We start from the raw sequence: 23,865 nt of genomic DNA on the forward strand, positions 1-23,865 counted from the left end.
CTATCATGACAAAGGAGTTTTGTGAAGGGTAGTTTCTCTTGGTGTGTAACTTAGCTAAATGTGTAAATTTAATTATTATTTGGCGATCTTTTTTGTCACTTCAGGATGAAGTGCTGGCCAGTGTAGCCTTGTTAATGTCAGGCTGCATTATTTGTCTTTGATTTTCTCTTAAGTGTCTATGCAGGACTGCAGAAGAGGACACCTTAAGAGACTATTTCGATTGCTCCGGGGTCCACGCACATGGGCGGGACTATTCACAGATTATGACTATACACAGAGATCCCCCACTACAGAACTGAATCGACCAATATATGATCAGGATAAACAGGTCCAGCAACTTCACACCACCTGTAATAACATTACAGTAAGCCAGTGAGTCGATAAGCTAGCCTTTATTTGACTACAGTGTCTTAGGTTACACATGAGGCTGTTTGAAACATCTAAGTGACACTTGTGGAAGTCTTAATCATCTGAGAAGATGTGTGCAACAATTTTAGAGCCCAAATACAATAGCAAGAGAGTTACTGCTACTGGGTGCATAGAAGTTTAATGGTTGTCTCAACAAGTTCTCCTTGTGCTTAGAATGGCTTCTCAACAGCAGCTACTTTTCCTTCATGCAGCTCTGTGCAGTGCTTGCAGGACCTTCTCCACTGTGCATAAAAGTTTTGATAGTCGCCTCATGTCTGTCTAGATCGGTCTCATACAGTAGCTGCATTTGGAGCCGGGCACTACTATGGCATTGCGTGCATTTTGAGACCAAGAAATATTTTTACTTTTAACCAATGTTTTTATTAAAGACCAGGAAACAGCAGCAACCCCAACAATAAAGATTTTAGAATAAACATGACAAAACAAACATACACAAATTCAAAAGGCTGGCAGCCAGCACTGAACTTATTGGCTTTCACAATGCTTGTTCTCTATTGTCTCTGTAGTCATCTCTTAACTGGCCTTCATCAGTCATTTCAAGTCTGGCACAGAGATAGCTTTAGCTGTCTTGTCAGCCTCCTGTAATCAAGGAATATACAATTAAAAAATACATTCCAACATACATACACGTTGAAGCTCTTCATCAATTGGTCCTTTTTTTGTCATTCATATTTTGCTTCCGCCCACCACAACATACAATATAGGGGAATGGGTCCGCCCACTGCAGCCATTGGCTCTCTTAGAATGTGAGTAGCAGCCTTTTCCTGATAAGTTCACATCTCTTTAGGCTGATGTGCAGATGTTATGTGCTAAGGTTTATGTTGTCATTTACTATTTCTTTCCACTCCTTATCCTTTTTTTATTTTGTTTGTATTCATCTTTGCGTATTTAAACTAGGTGGCCTATTTACCAGAATGTCAGGCTGTGCTGCGCAGCAAGTGTCTTGTTGCACTGCGCGACAGGGAAAGGGCAGGAACGCGCCGTACTTTAGGTGATATGGCACATTCCTGCCTTTTTCCCTGCGCTGGCGCCCTTTTGGTGGCCTAGCACCAATGCAGGCACCCCATGGTGCAAGGGGCCTGTGCTGCAGGAAAGATTGTTTTTGTCCAGGAAGTGTCACCTTCCTGCACAAAAACAATCCTGAGAGGCATATTTCTCTTTCTATGTGCGCTGCAGAATGCAGGACATATAGAAAGAGGAAGTAACAAGGAGAAATAAAAGATATTTATCCTTCTTACGTCCCACCTGAGAAGGCGCATCTTTTTGGTGCATTCCCAGGTCAACCAGTTCAGGTAAATCTGGGAATGGGTCGAAAACCGTGGACGTTGCATGGGAACACCCACACAACGCCCATGGAACGTCTTCCCAGGGCACAGTTAGGCAACGCAGTGATTTGCGCTGCATTATCTTACTTCAGATTTATGGAGCCACTCAGGGCCACGCAAAGTGGCCTTGCGTAGCTTGATAAATCACATGTAAGGTTTGCGTCGCTCTTGCACCACGTTGCGTAGTGCAAGAGCGACGCAAACAGGCCCGATGTCTTCCAGTCACAGTAATTTAAAGACAATGGCACCTTTTCTTTGCAAAAAAATATATATTTTCCGGCGATAGTCACTGAAACTACACTAGGTGCACTTGTACAACTGCCTGATATGGAGCATTCACACTGTTCTAATGTGGTTATTGGTTTCTTTTAAATTAAAACCTCTTTTGGTATCATCAGGTTTAGGCAGCTGCAGGTTTTCTTTTTTTATTATTTTTGTGGCATATGCTGGTAATAAACAAATAACAACAAAAAAACGCACCCGTTTATCTATGCAAGACCTATTGGCTTTGTCTACGCTTGTTTTCCATAGTTGGTAAGTGTCTTTGTCATAGGGGACACCGTCAGCCGATGCTGACCTTTTAGTCAATATCACTTTGTGCTCTTTGCTCTGAGCCTAGAACAAAACTACATGTCCCATCATGCAATTTGCTGGTTGTTTCCAAAAAAACTCCATAGACTTCCCAGAAATGTTACCCACGACATTTCGCAGCTACGTTCTTATTTCAACCATTCGTGTTTTCTTGCTCTTCACCCCTCCTTCCTAAATAAGTAACATTAAGTCACGGCGCCAAATCGTTTTGCATCAGGCACGCGAGGCAGATTTCAAGACTGACTCACTCCTTCCCTAGAGTTTATGAGAGGAGAATCCCCCTGTGCGCCAGAACTCCGTCTCTGGGCTCCGGGAGCAGGACTGTTCGCGTTTTCTTTTTCCTCTGCTGCCCGCAGTACACCGAGTTTGTTTTTGAAATTTTATATAGCGCCAACTCTGCACAAAAGCAGTGGGGCGCTTTACACGAGCACAGGTTACACTAGAAAAGGTGAGATTTTTTCTACAACACATGGAGATTGAGTGATATCCCCAGAATCACAGGATGTTGAGGCAACGCCGGGGCTTGAACCTGGTTCCCCAGTTGGCAGATGTGGCCATAGTGCCCCACTGTCTGTGATATTACTGCCCCACCCTCAGTTATATTACTACTCGCCTTTAATGATACACTACACACAGTAACCTTCCCTGTAGCTATATTAACGCAGCTCCTTTCCCTGGTTTACAGCGCGCACTCACCTGCGCTGCAGACAGTCTCTTCACTCCCGCCCTGTCCCTGGCAGGATCCGCAGCGCCCCCGCATTCTTCCCTTCATTGTTGAGACCGGTATAGAAGTAGGGCCGCAGGGTGGGGGGGAAGGAGGCCCCAGAGAAGGTGAAGAGCAGAGACCGGTCAGTCACATTGTACACCGAGAGCCTGCGTGCCTCATAGTCCAGGAAGAGCCCCACAGCCCTGGGGGGCACACGGGGGGCCAGGAGGGTGGGAGGGGAGGTGGCAGCTCTGTATTCACCATCTCTAAAACATAGTGACCACACCGTCATCCGCTTCAGTCAACACGCATACACAGACATCACCCAAAGATTACACTGACACTTTATTTGTGGGTGAAGAACTGCTGCAGGTTTATTTCATACAATACAGTATGATAATAAAATTGGGTTATCTTACGGGCGATCCAGGGCAGGCAGCCCCTTGCTGCCCGCCCGCCTGGTGAGCCAGCACACACGGTGGGTCGATGCCCTGGCAGTGTGGCACATAAATATTTGCAGATCATCCACTGGGTCACGTGATCTGCCTCCTACTCCCGCCCCTTTTGACAGGGGCGGAGCGTGTTGTGGCCACCCCCGGTTGGTCAGGCCCCCCAACCGCCCGAAGGACTAACGGGGCGCCGTCGCGGTCTTCCCAGAACCCCCTTCGGCTCCTGGACCTTGGCTCGGGCACCCTTACTGTGCCGGACAGGGATACCCTTACTGTACCGCCTGTCGCAGAGGTACCCTTACTGTACCAGTCTGCATCCAGATCACCCTGTAACTCCGCCTGCAACGCAAAACAGAAAAAATTAAAACATTCCAATAACGCGCTGAGCCTGACATGCGGGGTAAGAGGAAAGGGTGGGAGAACGCGTGTCCAGGCTGGGTGCAGCGCGCAGGAGACAGAGGAGGAACTGGGCGAGAGAGCCCACTAAGTAGCGAGTAGGCCGCGCCCCCCCGCCCCCCGGTCCGCCTCCAGCTCCCCGCGATAGGGGGTTTTTTCCCGAGTGGGCGTAGGCCTCGCGCGCGAGGCAGCACGGGGGGAAGGCTCCGACGGGCGGCCACTAGAATGCTGCCCTGCTGATGTCCCATTGCTTGGGACGCGGGCAGCGGCATAGTGACCACACCGTCATCCGCTTCAGTCAACACGCATACACAGACATCACCCAAAGATTACACTGACACTTTATTTGTGGGTGAAGAACTGCTGCAGGTTTATTTCATACAATACAGTATGATAATAAAATTGGGTTATCTTACGGGCGATCCAGGGCAGGCAGCCCCTTGCTGCCCGCCCGCCTGGTGAGCCAGCACACACGGTGGGTCGATGCCCTGGCAGTGTGGCACATAAATATTTGCAGATCATCCACTGGGTCACGTGATCTGCCTCCTACTCCCGCCCCTTCTGACAGGGGCGGAGCGTGTTGTGGCCACCCCCGGTTGGTCAGGCCCCCCAACCGCCCGAAGGACTAACGGGGCGCCGTCGCGGTCTTCCCAGAACCCCCTTCGGCTCCTGGACCTTGGCTCGGGCACCCTTACTGTGCCGGACAGGGATACCCTTACTGTACCGCCTGTCGCAGAGGTACCCTTACTGTACCAGTCTGCATCCAGATCACCCTGTAACTCCGCCACAGCTCTGGAGAGGCTACCGTCGCTGCCAGAGCCCCCCTCTCCTAACCAGTGCTACTGATGTCCCTTGCCAGCCAATGCCTCTTGTACGTCCAGGAGGAACATGTCCATGCCTACCCTGGACAGGTGCACCCCGTCCGCCTCATAATACCCCTCCACCTTTTCTTGGATCAAAGCATGTCTGATGAAGCCCATGCCCCCGCGCTCCAAGAATTTCTGCATGGACCTATTAAGCCGTCTACGGGACCGTTCTACCGCAGCCGTGGACCTAGCCCCTCTCCAGACCCTGCGGGGGACAATTTCAGACCACCAAACCTCGCATGACCCTACGGTTTGGCTGATGGCCTGTAGGTCAGTTTGCATTGACAGTAGTAGAGCCCTCCTCCCCCTGGCAACCAAGTCATTACCCCCCAAGTGCAAGATGATAACATTGGGCTGGACCCCTGCAACTGCCAGGCGCTGCTCAATCATGCCACGAGCTTCACTCCATTTCATGCCCGGGGAACCCAACCACTCAAGCTGTGTAGTGGCAAAGTTCAGCGACCAGTTCCTGTGGGCTGCCCAGCGTTCCATCCTCGAGATGTAGGAATGGCCTACCAACCATACCCGGGAACCTGCCAATAAAGCGATGAAACGGCCTTTAAGTAAGCTTATCTTTATTGCACACACAAAACGATGCGTTCATGACAATGTACAGAACAAAAACTTGGAGCGGGAACAACGCTCCGGGTTGTGCCACAGCCTTACGGACGGACATACTTCTTGAAACAGTCCGATACCCAGCGGCCTACCCCTTTTACTCCCTCAGGGCCCAAGCCGGCCTTGGCCGCGGTGGTAGCAGCACCAATCCTAAAGGAGTGCGAGGAAAACCTGCGACCGCTCCCCGCTAGACCGGCTCTCGCCAGTGAAGCTCCCAGTAGACGCTCAAACTGAAATTTGGTGAGGGGGGACCCGTCTGCGTGAATCAGAAAGGGACCAGGGAATTCTGGACGCAAAGCAAGGTATTCCCTAACCCAGTGAACTGGGCAATACCTGTTATCCCCCAGAGTCTGTAACACCACTGTCTTCCCCTTCCCCATTTGGTCTGTTTTAGATCTGCGGATACGTAGCTCTAGCACTGTGTCGAGGGACACATCCGCAATCCCCAGGGCGCAATTGGACAGGTCTTCCTTAGATTTGGCCACCAGCTCGCTGATCCTAAAAGCGCCAAAAAATGCCAGGCAGAAAGCTGTGGAAAACAAGCTGGCCTCAAACGGTGAGAAAGTTACCAGGGGCAAAACATCTAAGAGGAGTTGGAGGTCTCTGTACTCAATGGGTGCCCTAGTGTCCGGTAGCCTGACCTCCTCCCTGGCCCAGCCCTTCAGGGCCGCCCTGATCTTGGATGATCCTGCGGGGTCGCCTCTACCATCCAGCTTTGCTTCGTGGCGCACCGCCGCCAGGTGACCGCTGACCCAAGAGTGTGATCTGCCAGTCTCCCTGGCCCATACCACAAAGGCCTCCACCTGATCTTCCGCCCCTAATGCGGATGCACCCAGCGCCTCTCTCACAGCTCTGAAAGTTGCTAGCTGCGAGTGGTATTTTCGCCGTGTCGCCGGCGCCAGGGACCTCTCCCCCATCTTCCTCAGTCTTTCTCCCACTGAAGCAAGCGCCAAAGGTGGTCCGGGAATGGTGTCATCTCCGCCCTCGCCCGCGGCCAGGCCTCCCGGAACCGGAGCCACTGAAAGCGAGAAAGAGCGTCAGCTGCCACATTCCGCACCCCCGCGATGTGCCGTGCCCTACACTCGACATTGCTGCGCAGGCCCTCCCTGACTAATTCCCTCAGTAAGCTAAGGACCAGCGGGCAAGAGGCAGTCAGGCCGTTGATGGCGTGGACAACCGCCATGTTGTCCGACCAGAAGACAACCTTCCTATTGCTCAGGGTCGCCCGCCAGAGGTGTAGTGCTACCACAATTGGGAAGAGCTCCAACACTGCCACATTCTGCGTCACCTTCTTCTTACGCCAAGCATTGGGCCATCGCATCGCGCACCATTCGTCCCCCAGAATCACACCAAAACCTTCCCTGCCAGACGCATCCGAAAACAAGCAGAGCTCCTGGCTGGCTATCCAAGGGGCCCTCCAAATCACCGTCCCGTTAAAGTCCCTCAGAAATTCAGCCCACATGGCAAGATCAGCCTTCAAACCTGCGGTCAATCTTACAAAGTGGTGCTTCCGGGTCACCTTAGCCGTGGCCCCTGCCAGTCTCCTTGAAAACACTCTGCCAGCCGGAATCACTCTCGCTGCAAAATTCAACTTGCCAATCAAGCTCTGGACAGCCCCCAGGGTCGCTTTGTCCTTGCCCAGCAGCGCCTGGATGTCCTGTAACAAGCCCAGTACCTTCTCGGCGGGGAGCCTTGATTCGCCCTTTACCGTGTCCAGCTCCACTCCGAGGAAGGTCAGTACCTGCGCAGGGCCCTCGGTCTTACCTGGGGCAAGGGGAACACCCAGGAATTCTGCCAGCTCCTCAAACCGCCTCAGCCCCACTGCACACTCATTCGTCCCACTCGTGCCAAAAAATAGGAAGTCATCCAGGTAGTGGGTAACCTGCGTGATCCCGTGTAGTTCCCCCAAGGCCCACTGCAGGAACGAGCTGAAGGCTTCGAAGTAGGCGCAGGATACGGCACAGCCCATTGGCATGCAGCGATCATAAAAGAACTGCCCTGCCCACTTGAAGCCTAGCAGATGTTGACTAGCTGGATGAACCGGCAGTAAGCGGAACGCGGATTCAATGTCCGCCTTCGCCAGCCACGCCCCCTGTCCCACTCTCCTGACCATGTCAATGGCCATGTCCAGGGAACAGTACACTACAGAGCACAGACCCTCGTCCAGCCAGTGGTTCACCGAATTTCCCTCAGGATAGGACAAGTGGTGGATCAAACGGTATGCGCCAGGTTGCTTTTTCGGCACCACCCCAAGGGGGGACACTAGAAAGTTGTCCAGGGGCGGGCTGCTGAAAGGACCCGCTATCCTACCCGCTGCCAACTCCTTCCCCACCTTTTGGTCCACCACCCCGGGCAGATCCCTAGCTGATTTAAGGTTCTTAGCGTCCCTGGACTCCATCGGCCCATTGTAGGGAATCCTGAAACCATCGATAAACCCCCCCGCCAGGAGCGGTCTGTCCCTGAGCAATGGATACCTCCTAATGAGTGGGAGGATATGTCCCAGGATGATGGGTGAAGGACCTTTGACAGGGGCCATGGCGCTCTGTGGTGAGCATTGGAACGCGGGGTGCATGCCTGGTGTGGTAGGACGGGGAGCTGGCGGTGAGGGCGTGGGCCCGGGTGAGGTCTCAGATACGGGCGTCATTCCTGGGTGCTGCTGTGGGCTGTGGGGCGCTCTGGCTGGAGGAGCAGGAGGAAGCGGGGTGCTGTGCGCCGCACTTGCTGCAGTTGTGTGTGAACTTACATGACCTACCCCAGGTGCAAATGCCCCCATTGTAAAGGCGGCACGTCCCAGAATTGAATCTCCTGCCCTGCCGCTGGCCCCGCCCCCTGCCACCACGAAAAGGCTGCCTAAAGGAGCGCTTGGGGGAGTGGTCCTTCCTTTTGTCAACTGCCTCACCCTGCCCTTTGTATCCCTGGTCCTTCTTCTCCCTGGTGGGGCGGCACATGTGTTCTACCCAAAGCTGAATTTCTTTTTGGTCCCACCCCAAGTCTGGGCATATGGCCATTTTTTTCCTGAAATCTTGGTCATAGTAAAACCACCCTAACCCCCCCGAGAGCCTCGCCTCCTCTTGTATGGTGCTAGCGTACTGCATTAGGGCCTCACTCTGCTCGGGGAATTTCTGTACTATGACCGCTGCCAATATATTGAATGCAGATGTCCAGTTTTCAATGGTCTTGTCCGGCCACCGCTGGTACCTGACCCTCTCCTCCTCCTTGCGGCCCATCTTCCTCGTGTCCGCCCCAGCTGACCCATGCATCAGTAATGTTAGGATGTCCACATATTCCCTCCTCCAGATCCCTTCCTTCGCGGCCTGCGGCACCAACCACGCCAGGGAGCAGCGGCCTGATGCCAGCGGTGCCTGTGTAACTAGGGGCTTCGGGACCTGGGTTACACCCTCCCCTCCGGACGCCGCCACAGCTGTGGGTGCAACAGGCGCAGGCTCCGCGGCAGCGGGGGTGGGAGGTATGGTAACCGCCTGTGCAGGCGGGAGGGGCGGTGCCGCAGCGCCGACCGGGGGGGTGCTTGCAGCCATGTTTGTGGAAGGGCCGGCCTCCCCTTGTGTTAACAACCCCAACACTCCCCCCCGCTCACCAATGCTCCGTTCAGTGGCTGAGCCCTGGCCAGCCCAAACTTGTAGTACGGGCGCCTGGGCCGGTGGGGGGGCCGGTGCTGGTGGTGCGGCCAGCGCATCGAGGCGGCTCTGAAAGACAGCCATGAGGCCAAGCATCTGGTCCATGGCTTTACCCATCTGGGCCAAGTCAGTTAGTCCTATGGCCGAATCGTGTAGCGGTGTTGGTGCGACCACAGGGGGGCCGGAGCGCGGTGCGGTCGCCTGCCGTTTCCTGGCCGGCTGGGCCTCCGGCATGTCTTTTGATGTGGGCTTGCGTACCCGGGTGGACCTCCAGGGCTCCGACCCGGACGGGCCTGGGGCGCCCTCGGGGGGGGGGGGGGGGGGGGGGGTCACGACAACGCCCGAATCCTCCGCCCTGCGACCCTCCAAAAAACCTTGGGCCCAAGCCGTGCCCTTCTCCCGGGCGAAAGCCATAAAGTCCGCCCAGACCCCTTCCTGAGGTGCGCTCGACTGAGTCTCCTCGACCGACGTGTCCTGGGAGAACAGTGGACCCGGTGTCCCGATGTTCTCCATGGCGATGCTCCGACAGTACAGCTACGTGCGTCCTTTTAGCGCCTTTGCCTCGGTCCTAGCCCTACACGCGCGGGCGTTCCCTCACCGACCTGTAATTGGAAAAGGAACGGCGGTTAGTACAAATGGTAAGCATCCAGCGTAAACACAGCATGCGGCCGCTACCCGCCTCGGACGGTGGAGAAGTAATGAACCTGAACCCCTTCCGCATGCACCAATGCGCCGGCTATACCCTGGCGGGAGCCGCCCTGCGTGCGCAACCCGCCGCCCTGGCCTAACACCCAAGAAACAACAGGGGGGGGGGGGGGGGGGGGATCAAGGCAGATATATTACTATTAATGCCTGCAATATTTCCTGAATCACGCTACCCTTAAACAGTGATTTCATATTTGGGGAATGCTGAGGAGCGACAAAACAGAGCAATTATCCCCCCACTGGAAACAGGGTACTAGATAATGTGCAGGCAGCCACCATGAAACTTGTTCGCAACGATGAAGAATTGAGTTATTTAGCACTGCATCTCTATTTCAGGGTGCATAGCTTGAGCCGCTGAGTCATTCCGTATTTAACAATATGTAAAGTGAGAGTTTACGATCGCCCTCGCAAGCATGCCGACGTGTTCCTGGGACTCATCGTGACAGTGCGCCCCTGGGCCAAAACCGTGTGCCACCATGCCATCGCATCCCCCGCGGCCCCCCCCGCTGAGCCAGCCCGGTCCTCCATGCCGAACCTTGTGGACACGTGACCCGCCCCGAGCGCCCTCGATTCACACCGAGACTCACAGGAAGTGGACGCAACCTCGGCGCTCGGATCCTGGTACCTCTCACCAGAGGAGGCAGCGCAGCCAACGGACCACCTCGTAACCCGGGGGGGGTGGGGGGGGGGGGGGCAGCCCTCAACAATCAGAGCGCGCAACTGATTCGCCCAGAATCGCAGGATGCTAAGCGTCATTGCCGCGACTCGAACCTGGTTCGCCAAGGTCGCGCCGATCGCCCCAGCCGTTAGCCCCACCGCCCTCACTCGACATGGAGCCCCGCCAGATGGATACCCGGGCGAGAGGTGAAACATGAAACACGTGAGCCCTAGTCCGTCGCGAAGTTCACCCAGGAGGCGGCGGGTGGCACCCGGGTGAGGGAGGCGGATCTCCAGGAAGGGGCGGAGGCTCCCGGCCGAAGCTCCTTTCCTCCGCTCCTTCCCACTAAGGGCACGCACTCTCAAGGGTGCACCGGGTACTCGCGCCTGATCCCGTCACCCCCCTACCCGAAGATGTGTCCCCTTCCCCCGCTGTACCGCCCCCAGGAGCTCTTTTGAGCGAACTCCCTGCGCTTCGTCACCCTGGTGGAACCACTAATCAACAACAAGAGCAACCAGGTACGGGGGGGCGATGACGGGGGCAGGGGGGGAACCGACGCATGGACAGCACCGAGCAGTGCGCAACCCTGGAACGGTATTCGACAGAGCCACCTGAACTAAAGTCGCACAATGCCAGGGGGGGTGGGGGGGCTGCCCCCGCGTGCTCAATAATCAATTCCCCCAGCGCGCAAAGCGACAACCTGCGATTCCCGCCAAGATTTCCCCCACGATACAGCGATGCGGGTGGTGGGGGGGGGGGGGGGGCGGGGAGCGACGCAAAAACAATGCCGACTCTCGCCCCCTGGTCCCCCGCTCTGAGGTCGGCAGCACTGTGCACGAAGCAGCGATACCAGGGAATCGAACCCGGGGCCACAGGCATGCACCGCATGCGCTCTACCATTGAGCTACAGCCCCGCAGGACACACCCGACGGCACCGGAGGCTCTAATCTGGCCCCGGCGCGCACACTCGCCATCTCCCGCACGACCCGGTCCCCCCCACGGCCCTACCCTCGCTCTGCCCCCACAATCACGCCCTCGCACCCAAGCCATCCCCCAATTGCCCGCAGGGACACGGGCCACTGCTTGCGCCCCCCACACCCATGGCCATCCGGGCCGCAGGGCCCCGTCCGCCTGGTCATGCCCAGGGACAGGGCCGGGGTGGGAGAGGTTAGCAAGACTCACCGGCGTAAAGAGCTTCACGGAAGGCACGACGACGACAGGAGGAGGTGGGGGGGGACCGATCCCGGTACCGACGAAACGAACGCGTGTCCAGGCTGAGAACGCGTGTCCAGGCTGGGTGCAGCGCGCAGGAGACAGAGGAGGAACTGGGCGAGAGAGCCCACTAAGTAGCGAGTAGGCCGCGCCCCCCCGCCCCCCGGTCCGCCTCCAGCTCCCCGCGATAGGGGGTTTTTTCCCGAGTGGGCGTAGGCCTCGCGCGCGAGGCAGCACGGGGGGAAGGCTCCGACGGGCGGCCACTAGAATGCTGCCCTGCTGATGTCCCATTGCTTGGGACGCGGGCAGCGGCATACTGTCCAGTATCCACTCTCAGGTGATAGTGTGATCTGCCTCTTCCTGCTCACAGCCTCGTCACACACCCCCAGCTCCCAGCCCGTCTTGCCCCCCACCTCCACCTCCCAGTAATGCCTCCCGGAGCTCAGCCTCTCCCTCCCCAGCACAATGGCGTGTTTCGTGAATCTCTGGGGCGTGTCGAGCAAATCCTGAGCTCGGTCTCCGCGCCTCACGCTCCTTCCGTCCTCGGACAGGATGAGCCGCCGATGAGCAGTGTCCGGGTCCAGGGTCACCGCAGCTGCAGGAGAGAGAAGGTCAGAGTTCATCAACCACTCACAGTAGTAACAACTCCCCCAACTACGGAGCACCCGCAGGCAGGTGCTCACAACAGCACAACACCCCTAGCCTTGTATCCATACACACTCTGCCAATAAATCACACAGGGCTCGCACTTCACCTCCTTCAATGGCTTCTTTATCAGAAATAAAATGCTCCAGTGCTGGGGGAAAAAGGCACAAGCCAGGGGAGGGGCCCGAATGGCAGGATCTCTGAGGCTCTGCACTGCCTGGTTCTAGGTTCTAACATCACAAGAGGAACAAATACGAAATGCAAGTACACAGGTTCTCAACATAATCAGCGTAAATAACTGATTTAAATCAATGGCACTGATTATATGGTTTTATGGCACTCAATTATAAAGAGAGTTGGGATACAGCGGAAACCCCTCAGCGCCTCCCCGACCCCCACCTCTTCATTCCGCTATAGTGGCATTCCACCCAAGTACCCCTCTTTAGCAGTGAGATAGTAATTTCGCTCTCCAGGTTCTTGCTCATAAGCACCATAGGGTGACATTTCTGCAGGACTCTCTGCTGACAATGATACAGATCTTCACGAAAAACAGGCTGTTTAAAAATCGAAAACCAAAATATGGGAGAAATATGGAGAAGCAAACTCCATGGCAGAAATGTCACAAACGGAGGAGTCCACGTGCATATGGCGCCTCCCGTTAAACACGCTTTATTTCATTTTATTATATAACGACCTGAAAGGCCATGTTCTTCCTTTTTTATTTCTAAATTGAGCTTTCTTGGTGGATTTTTAATATAAATTCAATCACAACTCTACAAACATTTTCAGGTTCCTGCAGAGTGGGCCAATGGAGGCAGGCCTATTCCTGACACTGATTCACGCAGCCCTGGTTGGTTAGGACTCTGATGCAATATTTTAAAACTTACCAGATATGAATCACATAATATCTGATTATTTCAACGTGAGGATGCAAGCAGGCACATCTGATATAGACAAGGAACGCTGGAGCGCTGGACTCTCAAATATGAACCCCTGGGACAATCTGGGTTGTGGGGTCCGCCAGAGACCTGACAAAGGAAACCAGATGGGGTTTCTCGACCCATAACAGAATAAACCTGAACAGAGGGAGGTCACTGCACAGAGTGGAGCACTGGTGAGGGGGTGGAAAGAAAGATCTGGTAGTGCGGGGAGGAGGCAGCTGCTACAGTATGAGGCTGAGGGCTGTGCAAAGCCAGGGGCTGTGAGGGATTGAGGCTGTGCTGTGAATGGACTATGCTGTGTGGACTATGCTGCGTAGGGACGTCGGCTGTGCAAAGATTGGACCATGCTGTGTAGGGACGTCGGCTGTGCAGAGATTGGACCATGCTGTGGAGGGACGTCGGCTGTGCAGAGATTGGACCATGCTGTGGAGGGACGTCGGCTGTGCAGAGATTGGACCATGCTGTGGAGGGACGTCGGCTGTGCAGAGATTGGACCATGCTGTGTAGGGACGTCGGCTGTGCAGGGATTGGACCATGCTGTGTAGGGACGTCGGCTGTGCAGAGATTGGACCATGCTGTGTAGGGACGTCGGCTGTGCAGGGATTGGACCATGCTGTGTAGGGACGTCGGCTGTGTAGAGATTGGACCATGCTGTGTAGGGACGGTGGCTGTGCAGAGATTGGACCATGCTGTGTAGGGACGTCGGCTGTGCAGAGATTGGACCACGCTGTGTAGGGACGTCGGCTGTGCAGAGATTGGACCATGCTGTGTAGGGACGTCGGCTGTGCAGAGATTGGACCATGCTGTGTAGGGACGTCGGCTGTGCAGAGATTGGACCATGCTGTGTAGGGACGGTGGCTGTGCAGAGATTGGACCATGCTGTGTAGGGATGGTGGCTGTGCAGAGATTAGACTATGTTGTGCAGGGATTGAGTCTGTGCAGATTGCATTATGCTGTGCAGGGACCGATGCATGCAGAGCTTGGACTATGCTGTGTATGGATTGAATGCAGAGATTGGACCATGTTGTGGAGGAATTGAGGTTGTGTAGAGATTAGACTATGTTGTGCAGGGATTGAGTCTGTGCAGATTGCATTATGCTGTGCAGGGACCGATACGTGCAGAGATTGGACTATGCTGTGTATGGATTGAAAGTGCAGAGACTTGACTATGCGGTGTATGGATTGGGGCTGTGGTGCAGAGATTGGACGAGGCTGTGCAGAGATTGGACTAGGCTGTGCAGAGATTGGACTAGGCTGTGTATGGATTGGGGCTGTGGTGCAGAGATTGGACTAGGCTGTTTTCAGAGACATGACTATGCTGTGTATGGATTGGGGCTGTGGTGCAGAGATTGGACTAGGCTGTGCAGAGATTGCGGCTGTGCAGAGACTGGACTATGCGGTGTTGGGCTTGAGGAGGTGCAGAGACTTGATTATGCTGTGTTGGGATTGGGGCTGTGGTGCAGAGGTTGCCGCTGTGCAGAGACTTGACTATGCTGTGTATGGATTGGGGCTGTGGTGCAGAGATTGGACTAGGCTGTGCAGAGATTGCTGCTGTGCAGAGACTGGACGATGCTGTATATGGATTGGGACTGTGGTGCAGAGATTGGACTAGGCTGTGCACAGATTGCTGCTGTGCAGATACTTGACTATGCTGTGTATGGATTGGGGCTGTGGTGCAGAGATTGGACTAGGCTGTGCAGAGATTGCTGCTGTGCAGAGACTTGACTATGCTGTGTATGGATTGGGGCTGTGGTGCAGAGATTGTACTAGGCTGTGCAGAGATTGGACTATGCCGTGTATGGATTGGGGATGTGGTGCAGAGATTGGACTAGGCTGTGCAGAGACATGACTGTGCTGTGTATGTGTGGGAGCCGGCCTTGTGGCGTGGTCCTGTTCCCCCTCGCTAAGCCGCACGAGGTCCCATGCACCTCGGGGCTCCTCCATTTTGGATTATACGTCACTCCACGTGACCACCTGCGTGACCCCGCTTCACCCGGCCTCTGTCCCAGCGAGGCCCGACATCGAGGCGCCAACCCCTGGCCCGGGGGATACCACGTGAACCCTTCCCACTCCCGGCGGAGGGCAGTATCGATGGGACCCCCAACCGTCCTTCCACACCTAGGTGCGATCACCCCACAGCTCTCTGGGGCCTGGCGCCTCTCCTGCTGGGCGTCTGGCCGCTCCCTACCCGGCCTCTCCGCCCCCTCCGGGCGCAAGGGTCCGGACATCAAAGGGCTCCAGTCCTATATCTGGGGCGACCCGACAACAGGACAACAGTTGTATCCCGGAGTCAAGAGCCCTGCTGATCGGATCGCGGCTGACCCTACGGAAGAAGACTCATCCTGAACCCCCACTCTGAGCCCTGCTGACGACGTGGCGGCTCCCCCGTGCTTGAAGACCTTCACGAACCTTTGGGGCCCTGCTGACGCTGTCGCGGCCTGACCTTGTTGAACCTTACTACCAGAGCCCAGCTGACCTCGTCGCGGCTCGACCGAAGCGGACCTACCACCGGAGCCCTGCTGACTGTGTCGCGGCTCGACCGAAGCGGACCTACCACCGGAGCCCTGCTGACTGTGTCGCGGCTCGACCCAAGCGGATCTACCACCCGAGCCCTGCAGACGCCGTCGCGGCTCCCCACGTCCGAGCCGCTCTGAGGCCAGCACTCAAGGTCTGGTGCAGAGCCCTCCCGTACCTGGTTGGTACTAGGACTGTCCCGCTACCCTATCCCTCTAACAGACATTGAGACTCTTACTGGATCCTTCGATCCCACTGTAAATATTGAACGTACTACTTCTGATAAAGAACCAAGTCGAGCAACTGATATTGAGTCCTGTGTGGTGGTGTTACTGGGCCTAGTACGATCATAGGAGAAAGACCTCCCCGAAGGGGGCTTATCAGCGGCGCTCGGCTACATCTTTGCGGTAGGAAGGTGCGCCGGACTAGTCTCCCCGACTCCCCGGTGGTCCTCCCTCCAACATTTGGTAGCCAGCGACGGGATCCGAGCCAGACGCAATCGTACAGGCAAGTAACGCACCCACTACCTAACCAGACGGAAAAAGAAAAGTGAACCATGGAAGGCCAAGAGGCAACCGTGGCCGAAACCTTCCAGCCGGAAAGGTTGGAAGAATACACCCACAAAGAACTGAAACAATTCTGCAAGGACAAAGGGATCCCAACCACAGGATTGGGCACCAAGGAAGAAATGCAGAAAGCCCTGAAAGCCTGGACAGAACCCGAGACCACTTCGCCCCGAGCCGAAGGGACCTCGGCCCGGGACGGAAACCTGCCGACCCCAACCCCGACAGACGGGGGGCGAACCGTCCCAGAAACCAGCCTTTCCCACGAAGAAACGCGAGAACGGGAGAGGGTCCGGACACACGAAATGGACCTCGCCCGACTTCGGCTGGATGGTGAGCTCCTACTGGCGGAGAAGAAAATAGCCTTGGAGCAACTACGGCTGCAAGAGGAAATCGAGGAAAAGAAGCGGCATCGGGAACTAGAGGAGAGACGGCTAACCCTCGAGCACGAGAGGAGCCTCAAGGAACTTGAACTAAAATCTAAAACGGGGGAGACCAGCACCCCCGGAGCCCGGGACGCTCTGCCACTGACCGAACCAAAGGTTCACATCCCCAAGGATGTCGTCAAGGAGTACTATAAAAATGACGACATCCAGCAATGGTTCCGAGCGTACGAAGTAGCCATGACCTCCCATCGGGTACCCCGGAAGGATTGGGGTGCCGGCCTATGGGGGAGGTTCCTCAGCGAGGGCCGGGATACCCTGCTGCAACTAACTGACGCGGTGATGACATCATACGACCACATGAAAGAAGCCCTACTCACGCGCTACGGACTATCAGCCGAGATGTACCGGCAGCGCTTCCGGGACTGCAAGAAGCTCCCCGGTACCACGTGGGTCGAATACGTGGACTTCTTCAGCCGAGCATTGGAAGGATGGATAAAAGGGAGCAAGGTCATCTCATACAATGAACTGTTCGACCTCATTGTCTGGGAGCACCTCGCCAACAACTGCTTTGTTGAACTAAGGCAACACCTCCTGGACAGTAAACTGACCGAGCCCCGGAAGCTCGCCGCCGAAGCAGACCGATGGGTCAACACCCGGGTCCCCCGGAACCCTGTGGGGGACTACCAACGGAGTACCACGGGACCTCCCCGCCAGCGAGGCGGAGGAGGGGGGTCCCACCGCAGTCGAGAATTCCCGGCCGGGCCGCCCAGAAGCCCGCCACGAGGCCAAGCCACCAACCACACGTCCCCGACCCTGGGCCGAAGGGGGGCCCCTATCGCACGGCCTGGACCACGACCAACAGTGACCTGCTTCGGCTGGCAGCAGACCGGCCACTATGCGAGCGACCCGGCCTGCCCCGTGAACCGACGGAACGGGACCGCTGGGCCCCCTCCCCGGCAAATAGCCGGGGAGGGGGCCCAGCGGAGGGGGAGGGAGAAGACGAGGAGGAGAACCATGACGACGGGTCCCCCGAGTGGGAACCAGCTGCCATGTCGCTTGTATGCCTGGGCTCCCGAGAAATGGTGCCCCGAGCTGCCATCCCAAGCAACACCCAGAAGTACCAACAGTGGGTCACCATCAACGGACGACGGGCCGAGGCCCTCCGGGACACTGGGGCCAGTGTGACCGCTGTCCGCTGCCACCTAGTGACCCCCGAACAAATCCTGCCGCATGTCCTATGCCCTGTCCGGACCGCGGACAACACCGAGAGCATGTGCCGGATGGCCAGGATCCCCTTCGAGTGGGGAGAAGTGTCCGGCACCCTAAAAGTGACTGTCCGCGACGACACCCCAGTAGACTGCCTCCTGGGGAATGACCTAGAGAGCTCCCCCTGGGCCCAGGTGGAACGCCGAGAGCATCTGGGGATGCTAGGACTGCCAGAGTGGGCCTGCGTCACCACCCGGTCCATGACCGCCCAACCAGCCGCTGCCACGGCCCCCGACAAGCCGACGGGCCCCGAACTATCACCCTCCTCCGGCACGGAGGAACCTGACGAGGAGGCCGGGCCATCCGAACTTTCTCCCGACGAGGCCGCCTCCCTCAGCGAGATTCCCGAGCTGGCCCAGTGGCGCCACGATGGGGGCCCCACCCGCGAACAATTCCAGCAAGAGCAGAAGGCCTGCCCGTCCCTCGAGGGGGCCCGACAGCAAGCGGCCGCCCAGGCTGCGGGGGACCCCACGGGAACCCACTGGGTCTATTGGGACAATGACTTATTGTATAGCGAGCAGAAAGTCGCCGAACTAGGGGCCGGCCGGGTGTTGGTGGTCCCCCTCCGATTTCGATAGTTCCTCCTGAACCTGGCACATGACGTGCCCCTCGCCGGACACCTCGGGCGGGACAAGACTTACAGCCGCCTAGTGACCCATTTCTATTGGCCCCGAATGAGAAGAGACGTGGACCATCACTGCCGGTCCTGCCAAGCTAGCGGGAAGACTGGGGGTCGAGTGAAAGCCCCCCTGCAACCATTTCCAACCGTCAACACCCCGTTCGAACGAGTGGGGATCGACATCGTGGGGCCCCTCGACCCCCGAACCGCCCTGGGACACTGCTTCATCCTGGTACTGGTCAACCACGCCACCCGATACCCCGAGGCCATCCCACTCCGCACTGTGACAGCTCCAGTGGTGGGCCGGGCCCTGATGGGCATCTTCTCCAGGGTGGGGTTCCCCCGAGAAGTGGTGAGCGACAGGGGTACAAACTTTATTTCAAAGTACATGAGATCCCTCTGGCAACAATGTGGGGTCACCTATAAATTCACCAGCCCTTACCACCCCCAGGGGAACGGACTGGTCGAGCGGTTCAACAGAACCCTGAAGGGGATGATCAAGGGCCTGGAAGAGCCCCTGAGGAGGAGATGGGATGTCCTGCTGCCCTGCCTCCTGTTCGCCTATCGGGAGGTACCACAGAAATCCCTGGGCTTCAGCCCCTTCGAACTATTGTATGGGCACCCCCTCCGAGGGCCCCTCAGCCTGGTCAAAGAGGGCTGGGAGGCGCAAGTCCAAGAAGCCCCTCCCGACGTCTACCGGTACCTTCTGACCCTGCGGAACCAGACTCGGAAGTTCCGGGCCCTGGCAGAAGCCAACCTCGAAGCCAGCCAAGAAGACATGAAACGCTGGTATGACGAAAATGCCTCCGCCATCGAGTTCGAGCCGGGCCAGCAAGTCTGGGTCATGTCACCCGTGGACCCCTGCGCCCTGGGGACAAGTGGACCGGGCCCTTCAAGGTAGTTGAGAGGAAGAGCCCCGTCACGTACCTGGTCGACATGGAGTCCCCGAGGAACCCCCTCCGGGTCCTGCACGCCAACCGGCTCAAGCCCCACTTTGCCCGAACTGAACTGAACTGAGCCTGCTGCTGGCTACCGACGATGGGGGCGAAAGGGACTCCGAGCCCCTACCAGACCTCCTGGGGTCCTCGGGCCAAGACGGCTCCTTGGAGGGCGTCCGCCTCTCCGCCACCCTGACACCAGAACAGCGCCATGACTGCCAGAAGCTGCTGCAACCCTTTGCTGCCCTCTTCTCTCTCACGCCCGGGGTGACCCCCTGGTGCGTCCACGACGTGGACACTGGGGACAGCCCCCCTGTGCGACACCGCGCCTACAGAGTACCTGACCGAGTCCGAGCCTGCATACAGACAGAGGTCGCCAAGATGCTCGCTCTCGGAGTCATCGAGCCTTCCGACAGCCCGTGGGCCAGCCCGGTAGTCTTGGTGCCGAAGGCCGCCGCCCCCGGCACTGCCCCGGAACTCAGATTTTGTGTCGACTACCGGGGCCTGAACGCAGTCACCAAGACCGATGCCCACCCCTTGCCACGAGCAGACGAGCTGATCGATCGCTTGGGGGCCGCCCGCTACCTGAGCACCTTTGATCTCACCGCTGGGTACTGGCAGATCAAGCTCACTCCCGGCGCCCAGAAACGATCCGCCTTTTCCACCCCCGAGGGGCACTACCACTTTCGGGTAATGCCCTTCGGGATGAAGAACGCCCCAGCGACCTTTCAGAGGCTAGTGAACAAGGTCCTGGCCGGACTAGAAGCCTTCAGCGCGGCCTACCTCGACGACATTGCAGTCTTCAGCGATCACTGGGCCGCGCACCTAGGACACCTCGGGGAAGTCCTGGCCGCTCTCCAAAGAGCCGGGCTCACCATTAAGGCCAGTAAATGCCAGATCGGTCAAGGATCTGTGACCTATCTGGGCCACCAGGTGGGGAGTGGCCAGGTGGCACCCCTCCAGTTAAAGGTCGACGCCATCCAGGCGTGGGAGCCCCCCGCAACCCAGACCGCTGTCCGGGCCTTCCTAGGCCTCACAGGCTACTACCGATGATTCATCAAGGATTATGGCAGCATTGTGGGCCCCCTTACGGAGCTCACTTCCAAGAAACAGCCCAAGGCGGTGCACTGGACGCCCCGCTGTCAGACCGCTTTTGAGACCCTCAAGGCGGCCATGTGCGCTGCCCCTGTGCTACAGGCCCCTGACTGCAGCAAGGAATTTGTAGTCCAGACCGATGCCTCGGAGTACGGGGTCGGGGCGGTCCTCTCCCAGATGGACGCCAAGGGCCTCGACCGGCCTGTGGCCTTTATCAGCCGCCGACTGCTGCCGCGAAACAGAGGTGGAGCACCATCGAGCGGGAGGCCTTCGCCGTGGTATGGGCTCTCAAGAAGCTCTGGCCCTACCTTTTCGGCACCCACTTCAGGGTCCAAACTGACCACCGGCCCTTGCGGTGGCTCATGCAAATGCGGGGCGAGAACCCCAAGCTGTTGCGATGGTCCATCTCGCTGCAAGGGATGGACTTCACTGTGGAACACCGGCCCGGCAACGACCACGCCAATGCTGACGGCCTGTCCCGATTCTTCCGCCTCGGCGAGGAGAACCCCCAAGGAGATGGGTGACTCTCCCTGCCTTCAGCTGGGGGGGGACGCATGTGGGAGCCGGCCTTGTGGCGTGGTCCTGTTCCCCCTCGCTAAGCCGCACGAGGTCCCATGCACCTCGGGGCTCCTCCATTTTGGATTATACGTCACTCCACGTGACCACCTGCGTGACCCCGCTTCACCCGGCCTCTGTCCCAGCGAGGCCCGACATCGAGGCGCCAAACCCTGGCCCGGGGGATACCACGTGAACCCTTCCCACTCCCGGCGGAGGGCAGTATCGATGGGACCCCCAACCGTCCTTCCACACCTAGGTGCGATCACCCCACAGCTCTCTGGGGCCTGGCGCCTCTCCTGCTGGGCGTCTGGCCGCTCCCTACCCGGCCTCTCCGCCCCCTCCGGGCGCAAGGGTCCGGACATCAAAGGGCTCCAGTCCTATATCTGGGGCGACCCGACAACAGGACAACAGTTGTATCCGGAGTCAAGAGCCCTGCTGATCGGATCACGGCTGACCCTACGGAAGAAGACTCATCCTGAACCCCCACTCTGAGCCCTGCTGACGACGTCGCGGCTCCCCCATGCTTGAAGACCTTCACGAACCTTTGGGGCCCTGCTGATGCTGTCGCGGCCTGACCTTGTTGAACCTTACTACCAGAGCCCAGCTGACCTCGTCGCGGCTCGACTGAAGCGGACCTACCACCGGAGCCCTGCTGACTGTGTCGCGGCTCGACCGAAGTGGACCTACCACCGGAGCCCTGCTGACTGTGTCGCGGCTCGACCCAAGCGGATCTACCACCCGAGCCCTGCAGACGCCGTCGCGGCTCCCCACGTCCGAGCCGCTCTGAGGCCAGCACTCAAGGTCTGGTGCAGAGCGCTCCCGTACCTGGTTGGTACTAAGACTGTCCCGCTACCCTATCCCTCTAACAGACATTGAGACTCTTACTGGATCCTTCGATCCCACTGTAAATATTGAACGTACTACTTCTGATAAAGAACCAAGTCGAGCAACTGATATTGAGTCCTGTGTGGTGGTGTTACTGGGCCTAGTACGATCATAGGAGAAAGACCTCCCCAAAAGGGGCTTCTCAGCGGCGCTCGGCTATAACTTTGCGGTAGGAAGGTGCGCCGGACTAGTCTCCCCGACTCCCCGGTGGTCCTCCCTCCAACAGTATGGATTGGGGCTGTGGTGCAGAGATTGGACTAGGCTGTGCAGAGATTGCTGCTGTGCAGAGACTTGAGTATGCGGTGTTGGGATTGAGGTGGTGTAGAGACTTGATTATGCTGTGTTGGGATTGGGGCTGTGATGCAGAGATTGGACTATGCTGTGCAGAGATTGCTGCTGTGCAGAGACTTGACTATGCTGTGTATGGATTGGGGCTGTGGTGCAGAGATTGGACTAGGCTGTGCAGAGATTGCTGCTGTGTAGAGACTTGACTATGCTGTGTATGGATTGGGGCTGTGGTGCAGAGATTGTACTAGGCTGTGCAGAGATTGCTGCTGTGCAGAAACTGGACAATGAAAGGTGTTTTGCATTAAAAAAATTACACGTCCTCCAGGCAGGTGTAAAGTTTATTTTCTTCAAACCTGTCCAACTTTGCATGTGTTCTGTGCTGTACAAACTGGTAAAGTGTTAAACTTTGTGTACTGGAGGGGTATCCTTCCAGTCTAAAATCTATACATTGACATCACACACTTGCCCTCTGGTGCAAGGGTGTGTGTGCTGGGGCAAGACCTAAAGTATGCCAGCACTAAAGGAGAGAACAGCAGCAATAGATCTTAGTAGATGTGGTGCTGTTGTGCTCTGTCTTTTCCATGCAGTGCTGCGCAGCAACCCTGGTTACCGTGCATCGTGAAATCTTCCCCTTTATTTCTGCAGGCAAAGCACTTTCAACAAACAATGCCTACCAGTATGGATGACATGACTCCTACACCTTGCAGTCCTCATTATCTAAAGTAACATTTCATATACATGGATTTACACACTTGTATGACTCATTGTCTCTGTATAATAGGTTTGTGATGTAATGTGCTCCGACAGTCTACTTTGGGATGTGTAAAGCTATAAAAAAGTAAATGTGAACGAGGGGCTAAGGTGAGATGAGATGAGCACCAGTGGAGGGCGGTAGTGAGGGAATCTGTGAAGAAGGATGTCATGGGGTTGAGGGGACGGTGGAAAAAATTGTCGCAGAGGGCACACCCAACACTAAAGCCAGCCCTGCCAGCAGCACTACACCTCCCAGCAGCAATACAGAACCCAGAAGTGCTGCAGACACCAGCAGCGGTGGAGACCAAGGAAATGCTACAGATCCCAGCAGCAGTAAAGATCCCAGCAGCAGTACAGAACCCAGCAGCAGTACAGAACCCAGCAGCAGTACAGAACCCAGCAGCAGTACAGAACCCAGCAGCAGTACAGAACCCAGCAGCAGTACAGAACCCAGCAGCAGTACAGAACCCAGCAGCAGTACAGAACCCAGCAGCAGTACAGAACCCAGCAGCAGTACAGAACCCAGCAGCAGTACAGAACCCAGCAGCAGTACAGAACCCAGCAGCAGTACAGAACCCAGCAAGAAGTGCACAGAGTAAAGCAGCAGTACAGATCCCAGCAGTACTGCAGACTCCAGCAAAGGTGCAGACCATAGAAGCCGTGCAGACCCCAGCAGCGGCACAGACACAAGCAGCACTACAGATCCCAATGCCAGCGGTGCTCCAGATCCCAGCAGCAGCGCAGACTCCAGCATGAAGAGCACAGAGTGCAGCAGCAGTACAGATCTCAGCAGTACTGCAGATTCCAGCAGTGGTGCAGATCCT

General features: G+C 56.9%; 1 protein-coding gene across 1 annotated transcript in view; it reads right to left on the reverse strand.

The window, feature by feature from the left end:
- Positions 1-2,948: 2,948 nt before the first annotated feature.
- LOC146869751 (E3 ubiquitin-protein ligase TRIM39-like) overlaps positions 2,949-23,865 on the reverse strand; it is a 91,566-nt gene continuing 70,649 nt past the window's right edge. The window contains exons 7-9 of the mRNA XM_085614168.1: positions 11,904-12,185; positions 4,950-4,956; positions 2,949-3,317 (exon numbers count right to left, since the gene is read on the reverse strand). Coding sequence (XP_085470294.1) covers positions 3,062-3,317; positions 4,950-4,956; positions 11,904-12,185 — 545 coding nt within the window. The 3' untranslated portion in view covers positions 2,949-3,061. The remainder of the gene's footprint in view (positions 3,318-4,949; positions 4,957-11,903; positions 12,186-23,865) is intronic.

This window comes from Triturus cristatus, chromosome 1_1, assembly GCF_964204655.1.
Source record: "Triturus cristatus chromosome 1_1, aTriCri1.1, whole genome shotgun sequence".
Classification (NCBI taxonomy): Eukaryota; Metazoa; Chordata; class Amphibia; order Caudata; family Salamandridae; genus Triturus; species Triturus cristatus.